The 9601-nt window shown below is 40.2% G+C and overlaps 1 protein-coding gene across 1 annotated transcript in view; it reads left to right on the top strand.

The window, feature by feature from the left end:
• The first annotated feature begins 3695 nt into the window (after positions 1-3695).
• The window catches only part of COLEC10 (collectin subfamily member 10), a 40580-nt gene continuing 34674 nt past the window's right edge, over positions 3696-9601 (top strand). Inside the window, exon 1 of the mRNA XM_007451675.1 lies at positions 3696-3931. Within this exon, the coding sequence (XP_007451737.1) occupies positions 3784-3931 (148 nt within the window). The 5' untranslated portion in view covers positions 3696-3783. The remainder of the gene's footprint in view (positions 3932-9601) is intronic.

Below are 9601 nucleotides of genomic sequence, written 5' to 3'. Positions count from 1 at the left end.
AGAATCAAGACCCGCATTCCAAAATGCCTGTCTGTAATCTCCATCCTGTTATTTCTCTGACCCTTAAAGTTACCCAGCCTCATTATTTTCCCTTCAAAATTATTTTTTTTCCACAACCAGGGTTTCTTAGTGGCAATAATGTTTTTCCTGTCACCCAGATTGAAACTGAAAAGTGTTTTTTAAGATCACATTTCTTGGTAAATCCTAGCTAAAAGTAGAGCAGCCCTCTCTAGTCTATGAAAGTCCTCTACTTTGAATATCCACCTATTTAAAAGCTCCCATATTTATCAGTCAGGGAAAAAGGGAACTATATTTCCAAGCCAGATGAGAAAAAAATTAATCCTGGAGACCATAGTCTCCATGAGAAAGAAAAGCACTATATGATTACAATATATGAGTTATTTTTTTTTAATTTCTCTTTAGCTGTTGCTCTCAACATTCAGTGACTTAGCAAGCCATATACATTTGTCTTCTTCAAGATCAAAAGGACTGGGAACACAGATTGATCTCTAAAGATGTTAATCACAGAGTTATAATATTAGAAATTTTAAATTCCCAACACTAGAGCATTGATTGACTAAATCATGTTTTACATATAAAACATGTGATGAATAATCTGCACTAATTTAAATTTTGTTGTAATAGTCTATTCATTAATATAGAAAGATATTATATGCATCCTTGAGTTTAAAAAAAAAATATTGGAAAGAACAGGAATAGGACATCCAAGGAAAAATACTAAGGACTATTACTTCAAACTGTTACCAGTGGATTTCTGCATATAAATGTAAAGAATGTATGTTCATTGTGTGCCAGGCAATGCTTAAAAAAGAAATGAAAGAAGTAAAATAGATTTAGAATAGTCTAAATAGCTTAAAGAACACCTATTTTCAAAGAATCGTAGAATTCAGAAAGTACATTAAATATCAAGTCCAAACTCACTTTATATGCCTTGTGGCAATTGAAGTTGAGTGATTTGCTCTATGTCATACAGTTGGTTATGACAAATGTGGAATTTGAGGCCTCTAACACCATTCTATTAATTCCCCCCATTTTCCTATCACTGTTAACATGACAAATGCATCCACTTTTGACATTTTAAGCATGTGTGAAAATGAATGCCCCTTCGAAGCTTGAGAATATTCAGCTTTATGGAATCCAAATAGCATTTTAAAGCAGGAGTTTTTAGACATAATTTGTATGAATTTCTTTTGTCCCCTTTTCAATGGGTGACTATTAGTCAGGATTCTCCAGAGAAACAGAACCAACAGGATATACCTCTATCTCTATCACTATCTCTATCTCTATCTCTATATATCTGTATATATCTATTTCTAGAAAGAGAAAGACTTATTATAAGGAACTGGCTTACATAATTATGGAGGATGAGAAGTCCCACAGTCTGCAAGCTGAAGGCCCAGGAAAGCTAGTGGTGTAGCTTCAGTCCAATCCCAAAGACCTTGAGAATCAGGGGAGGCAATGGTGTAAATCCCAGTCCCAGTACAAAGCCCTGAGAACGAGGATAGATGATGCTGTAAGTTCCAGTCCAAGTGCAGGAAAAAGCCAGTCCCAGTTCAAGTGCTCAGGCAGAGAGCAAGTTCTTTCTCTCTCTGTCTCTTTGTTGGACTCAGGCCCTCAAAGGATTGGATGAGGCCCATTCACTTTGAGGAGGCCAACCTGCTTTACTCAGTTTACCAGTCCAAATGCTAATCTCATCTGGAAACATCTTCACAGACGTGCCCAGAAATAATGTATAGCCAAGTATCTGGCACCCACGATCCAGTCAAGTTGACTAGTAAAATCAACCATCACAGTGACCTTGGCAAAACTGCTTAACTTTTCTGAGCCTCAGGTACTTTGCCTGTAAAATGAGGGAATTACTATCTATTCCACAGGGCTATTTTAAGGTTTAAATAAGATAAACAAGTTAAGAGACCTATCCTTGCACATAATGACTGTTCAATCAATGCCAGTTCCTTTCCCTCCCTTTCCCTGTATTGCTTATGAAAAGATCAGTTTAGTGATACTACAAGCCTGTTGTTATGGGTTGAACTGAGTCTCCCCAGGCAAAAATAATTACATGTTGAAGTTCTAACCCCCAGTACCTCATAATGTAACTCTGTTTAGACACAGGGTTGTTAAATAGGTAATCAAGTTAAAATGAGATCATTAAGGTGAGTCCTAATCCATTATAAATGGTATGTCTATAAAAAGGGAAACATTTGGACACAGAGACACACACACAGGGAGATCTCTACTTGAAGATAGGAGTTCTGCTTTCACAAGCCAAGGCACTCAGAGGCTATGAGATGGGCCTGGAACAAACCCTTTCCTGGTGTCTTCAGAAGAGGCGTGGCCTTGCCAATACCTTGATCTCAGATTTCTAGCCTCCAGAATAGTGAGACAACAAATTTTTGTTGTTTAAACCACTTAGTTTGTGATACTTTGTTACAGTAGCCATAAGAAACAAATCTACCTGTATTTCTTAGATTGACCATAATTTGAAATTACATCTCTTAGGGATAATTCCTTACTAGTTCTTATCAGAATATGTAAGGTTCTTCTTTTCCAATTTCAAAGAAACTAGGTCCAAAACCTCTTCTGGCCCAACTCTTAGTTAACATGCCTCTTCAAGAACAGAGAGGGTAAGAAAGCTCCCTGCTATATGACCTGGTTCTAGTTTTTCAGAATCTTCCTAAGTCTAGGCTACTCATACAGGTCATGGGGTTAATGGAACAGATAGGTAAGCAGACAGATAGATGGATAGATAGATAGATAGATAGGTAGGTAGATAGATAGACAAATAACAGATAAATGTAGAAAGAGAGAGGAGATCTCTATTTCTATCTCTGTATGTATGTCTTTATTTGTAGTTACATTATCTGTATCTATATCTGGTCTGCTTTTTAACAAATGTGATACCACAAGGTTTTTTCTCCCCATTTTATCAAAAACTTGCTGAAAACACCATTTTAATAAAATTGTCATGCTGTACTCTCATGCATTTGTACTTAACGATGACTTGCCAACCATTAACATATCATTAAGCAACTGATGTCCTTTCGCCTTTTGGCCACATCTTTTAAATAAAGCTTTGCCCACATTTCAGAATATTTTTTTCAGACAGTGTACCAGAAGGCTAATTACTAGGGCAAAGGCCATAAACATTTTTAATATTCTTGATACTTATTGCGAAATTGCTTTGCAGTGAAGTGGTGTTCTTTCCTTTGGGGTTCAATCCCAAGACAATTCTTTGTAGCAAGAGAAGAAAGAAATAAGGTCATGGAGATCAGTTGGGAGTATTAGTGTTCAACTGCCACCAGCAGCAAGTAATGAATATTTCCGTGTGAAAAAGCTCAATGCCATGCATAACGATTACATAATATGTAGGTAATTCAAGAAATCTCTGGCTCCATCTTTCTGGAACCCCAACATTTAAGTGCAATTTGGGTATTAAATTATCCATTCATGCACTGAGTTGAAGGTATCTCTATCCCCTCTATTCTCTGAGATGTTTCTGCTGACCCGCACAGTTGAGTGTTTAGTTCAGAGATAATTTTCAATAAACTGTTGTCACTTGAAAATAAACAGTCTGGACAATGTATGGTTCATTTGGAACACTGAGAAAATAAACAACCTAGGATATGCCTCCTTCCTGTTTTTACAGCCCTTTTTGGAATGTGTGTTCCAGATGGTTCCCCTTCCTCCCCAAAGAAGGTTTTATTTAAAATAAAGCTGTTTATTTGGCACTTCAGGGCGGCCCTTTTTTGAAGAGCCACAGCAATGGGTGGCTTCGGAGCCCATCTTCGAAGGAATCAGTTCATCCTCCTGATGCTTCTTCTTTTGCAAATTCAGAGTCTGGGTCTGGACATTGATAGTCGTCCTACGACTGAAGTCTGTGCCACACACATAGTTTCACCAGGACCCAAAGGTGAGGAAAGAAAAATGAAACGCTCATATCTAGTAAGTAAGCTCTCTTACTTCATCTCTCAACCCCACTCTAGCCCCCAATGACTTTCTCTACTCCCTTCCTTAGAGTTCTCTCACTTTCCTTCTATTTTAGAAAAATCAATGTCTTGTTACTTATTTTAAGATCTCCCTTGGTGTTAGGTAAGAGAACGTGGGGAGGCGCTGGAAGGCTGGGGCAGGGGTGTGATGGAATTCACCCAGGGCAGGGGGAAGTTCCATCTTCCATGCTGCTCCAGGGGAGATACACAAGCAAGACATCAACCTTCCGGAATCCTCTCCTTGAGAGCATCTCTGTTCATGGGCTGCTTTTACTCCAACTGCTTTCTCAGACTGATTTTGGTAAAGCTACTAGACAAAAGCTCAGTAAAGTAAAAATGAATTCTTTCATGTATTTCATAAATTAATGGGCTTCTGGGTTCCAGTGAAGAGGAAAATGTTCATCAAGGATTGGAGGTAGCATAGAAATGAACATTTCTTTATTTGAAAGTGGAGTTTTAGGGCCAAGTGCCTTCAGCTGAAGGATGATAGAATATTGCAAACATTGTTTTTCAAGTAGAGCCAAGGTCCAAATGCGCTTCCAGCAGCTGCTTGGTAAAAAAAAATGCTGCTGTTTTCCTGGTTTCTGACCCCTTTGTTCTGAAAGTGGTCACTGCAGTACAAATTGGTGCTCCCTCATTAGTAATTCATGCTATGTTTCTCCAGGCTAGATGGTGGAAGAATTGCATATGCTTAAAATTTTAAGTAGAAAAAAAGGGTCTTTAAAAAAAAAAGAAAAACATTGCCCCGTGCTTGTCAGTTATTTAAACGTGTATTGCTTAAAGTGCATTTTTCTTAATCAGTGAATTAATTTCCTCCTAAGATTGCAATCCAAGTTTTAACCTTTGATACCATAAAATAAATGCAGGGAAGAACAATGAGGCCTTGGGGCTTCCAAATAATTTCTTGGGTGAATAAATGAATAATGCGAGGGTAAATGTTCAGAAAACAAAGTTTCAATTAGAAATAAAGTACTTACTTAAAACCATTACTGGACTTTTCATAGAATAGAGGAAACTTTGTATTATTCCTGGGGTTTCATGGGAAATGCTAAAAATTAAAATTAAAACTTTGTCCCTTCAAACGGGAGAATCCATTTTAGAATAGAACTGTTAAGCAGTTTTCCTTGCAAAGAAACTGCAACTTTCAAACTGGAAGAAGAAAGGACAAAGAATTGATAAAATCATGTCCAAAATATCGTCCAATTCAACAATTCTGTTCATTCCAACTCAGCCAGCATATATTGAATACCTATTAAGTGCTAAGCACTATTTTAGGCACAAGCGATGCATTAAATTATATATATTAGTGTCATGAGCAATGGGGACGTAAATAATTTAGGAGGGAGAGCAGAGGGCAATTAATATTTGCTGGATACCAGCGTGGGGTCCACCATGAGTCTTCCAACCCTCATTTTTTAACGTAACACAAAACTTCTCCCTTCCCATTAGAAACTCTAAGGTTTCAAACAATGGAAACCTCTTTGACTCTCTTCCTGAGCCTGTGTAGAAATTATGAGATGATTATGCGCAGAAATGTGACAGAATGAAGAAGCAGGTGCTCCTGGGGAAGAAAGACTTGGGAAGAAGCCCTCTAGGGCTCCGGGTTTCAGAACTAAGTTATGGACTTGGTATGATTTCTTCTTCCCCTAGAACCTGGGGACTTGGCATCGGCAGGCGGACTCTCAACCACTGCGCCACCAGGGAAGCCCAGTTAACTCATTTTTAATTTGCAAATTGCCTGTATGTGTACCACATGCATAACATCAAAAGCCTATTCATCACTGCCCTTCCTCTGCTCTATGTCCTGTGCTAGACATTGTGGATACACCAAAACACAAGGCATGGTTTTTTTGTCTTCTCTCAAGATATAAACTGCCATCTATTCTATTTCATCCTGTCATGAACACGGTGACAGTCCTCCCCACCCATGAATAAGGCAGATTTGTATATTTATCTCTACAAAGTGACAAAAAAAAAAAAAAAGCTTGATGGCTAAGCAAACATTTTAAAGAACTGGATTATTGCTTTTGTTTAATATATTTTTTTAAGAGCATGCTGGTCTATATTTTCCTCCATGGCTAATCATCTCAACACCATAGTTATCAGCACTGTGTGCAGAAACTTTCAGATACTCTGAGAAACAAACAATAAAAGGAGTTTTCCCTAAATTCATTTGGGAGACTTGGAATTTAATAAAAAATAGAGAGTTGCAAATGGAAAACCATTAATGCTACTCCGTCATATAATATATTGTCTAAGACAAACACACTTTTTTTCTTGCGTTATGCGGGCCTCTCACTGTTGTGGCCCCTCCCATCGCGAAGCAAGGCTCCGGACGCGCAGGCGCAGCGGCCATGGCTCACGGGCCCAGCCGCTCCGCGGCATGTGGGAATCTTCCCGGACCGGGGCACGAACCCGCGTCCCCCGCATCGGCAGGTGGATTCTCAACCACTGCGCCACCAGGCCACCAGGGAAGCCCTGGAGCACATTCTTCAGTGGCTTTCTGAGAATGTTTGGGAGGTAAATATGTGATAATATCTTTAATCTGTTTTCTCACTGGGTTGGTCCTTTGATTGTGGTGGTCTGAGGTAGCAGTCATTTTCCCTCAGCAGTTTTCAGGGTTGCTAGTGAGAAGTCTTAGGCCATTCTCGTTCGCTTTCTTTTATGTGTGAACTATTTCTTTTTGCTGGAAATTTTCTTTTTTCTTTTTTTTTTTTTGCGGTACGCGGGCCTCTCACTGCTGCGGCCTCTCCCGCTGCGGAGCACAGGCTCCGGACGCGCAGGCTCAGCGGCCATGGCTCACGGGCCCAGCCGCTCCGCGGCATGTGGGATCTTCCCAGACCGGGGCACGAACCCGTGTACCCTGCATCGGCAGGCGGACTCTCAACCACTGCGCCACCAGGGAAGCCCCAGACACACCGTTTTTTATTGCACTACTTCCCAAGCTTGACTTAGTGGGAAAAAAAGACATTGGATTGAATCTGCTTGATCTTCAGAATCGTATTACATCTGTTTATGCTTCAGTTTCTTTATTTGCAAAATGAGCTTCATCACAGACCTCTTTTAAGAATAACATCGGATAATCAAAGTGAACTTTAAGCTGTGTAGACATTATGAATAGATACTTAACAGATTCTGTTTATCTTTCCTCTCCGTCCTATTTGTCTAAGTCTGTTGGGTAGTCATTTTGAGAATGAGTATTGCTCTAGTTATAAAAAAATTCTTCGTTGAAAGCCATTTTTATTTTTCTTTCTCTGCCTTAAACTTATTATTTTATGCTGCTTAGTAGGAAAATGTTCTCGTCTTTCTTCCCCCCACGTTGGTGGTTTCTTTAAACAATTTGTGTGAAATTCTGACCTCTAGTGGTTTTACTTGAAAACAGCAATGGCAAGAAATTTTAACAAGAGCTGTTAAAAAGAAATGTAAAACCGATAAGAAATATTTGGGTGATGCTTCACAATTTCCAAGGAACTTTCAAATACATTATCTTGTTTAAGTTTCACAGTTTTTCAACGTGGTAGCAATTACTTTAACCTTAAAGATAAGGAAACAGTCTCTATGAGGCCAATGGAGGTCCCGAGGTCTTCCACGTAGATGTTGTACAGTCATGCAATTTGAACTTGACCCTTGGCCTTCTGGCTCTGTGTCCACCATCATTCCATGACATCTACTAGAGTCTATTAGAATCATGTTTGAAAATACAGCCCACTGACCCCTTTTTGATAAATGGATAGGACTCTGCCTCAGAACATGGAATTTATGCAAGCTCACAGCCCAACGTTTTACTGGACCCTAAAACATGCTGAAAGTGATGACGTGCCTCCTCTTTGATAATGAACTCCATCACTTCATTCGTTTGTTTGGAAATTAATGATATTTCACCCTATTGCTTATTTTGGGTTTTGGTTTAGGAGGATTTTCTTTCAATGAAATTTGGGTGTATGTCTATGTATGTGGTCTTATAAAGCTCCTTTGCGATCCATCTGGCTTCTCCCAACTTCTCCCATGTCACACTGCTTGTCCACTTGCTTCAGGCATCCTTGCTTTGTCTCCCGTTCCCGACCCAGGATTTTTGCACTTGATGTTCCCTCTGTCTGACCCAAACTTGCCCCAGATCTTCCCAAGGATTGTTCCTTCTTCTCATTCTGGTTTTAGCTCAAATGCCATTTGCACAGTGGGGCCCTGCCTGACGACCCCCTTCACTCTCTGTCATAGTTCCCAAGACATTTTGTTGTTATTGTCACAGACTTACTACTAAATGGAAATCCCTTGTGTTTTTATATATCTACAGTCAGTCCTAGAATACAAGCTTCATGAAAGCAGGGACCCTGTTCATCTTGCTGAGTGTGTTTTCCTGCTGTCTAGAAGAGTTCCTGACACATAGCTATTGCTCAATAAATACTTTTGATGAAATAAACAAACCCAAATTTTCCAAGATCCCCTGACCGTTCCTTGAAAATACTTTCCAAGGATGTCTTGCAGTTCCCCAAAATGTGTTGCAATGCTTCCAAGAAAACAACAGGTCTTGGGAGACACTGTCATTGTACCACTTCAGTGGTCAAAGAACTTTCCCACCAGTGGCCACTGGGTTTCTGTAAGCACAGCCGTGCCACCACTTCCCTGGTACCCCTGTCTCAACCTGGCCTGGCTACTAACTCAGTGCCACTTCACTCAGTAAGGAAGGCTTTCCTTTGCTTCTGAGGGCACTGCAACTCCTACAAGTAACCATCTTGACTCCACGCAACTGGCCTGTGATGAACTCATGGGACCAAGAAAGGCTCTCTCCCCTTCAGCGTGACTGTAATGACAACCTCAATCATGGTGGTGGCAGCAGTAATACTAACACACATTGAATAGATGCCATTGACCCGGCACTGTGTGAGTGCTATCCAGCCATTTTTAAGTTGAACTATCTCAACAGACTTTGAGAAAGAAGACATTATAATTCTCATCTGACAGATGAGGAAACCGAGGTTCAGAACTATTAAGTCACTAGCCTAAGGCCACACAGCTGGAAGGTGGCGGGTTGGAACCTGATTCAATTCTAGTTGGACTTCATGCTCCAATCAGAATGCTAAACCGTCTAATCAGCTGGAGGGGCCCCTAAGCAGCGTTGACTGCATCACAGGATTTTACAGGGCAGGATGAAACAGCTACTTTAGTTTTTGCTTAAAGCTCCTATTGGTCCCTATGGCCCACATCTGAGTGCCAGACACTACGAGGTACATGTGGCTTTGCCAGGACGTAAACCTCTGTCTTATGGGATAGTTTCTTTCCCAGAAAACCCCTTACCTCTAGGAAATGGACTTCAATCTGGCCAGTATTTTTGCTGAACATGGCTCTGGATCCCAGCAATAGACACACTTGAGTTATTTCCCAGAAGTGTTCTCAGCCTCCAAACAGATGGCCAGCATGCCCAGCAATATCTGGGTCACTTTCACACTCCAATCAGAAGTCTCACTATGTGTAAAGTAACTTCAGAGTTTATTTGGTTTAACACCAGTTATTTTTACATTTGTGAAAACTGAAGCCCAGAGAGGTAAAATCACTTGTTCTAGTTCACACAGCTGTTCATTGGTGGCAGAGCTAAAACT

This window comes from Lipotes vexillifer, unplaced genomic scaffold, assembly GCF_000442215.2.
Source record: "Lipotes vexillifer unplaced genomic scaffold, Lipotes_vexillifer_v1.1 scaffold440, whole genome shotgun sequence".
Taxonomy (NCBI): Eukaryota; Metazoa; Chordata; class Mammalia; order Artiodactyla; family Lipotidae; genus Lipotes; species Lipotes vexillifer.
Note: the sequence above shows the minus strand (reverse complement) of the source record. Positions and strands in the feature narration are given on the sequence as shown.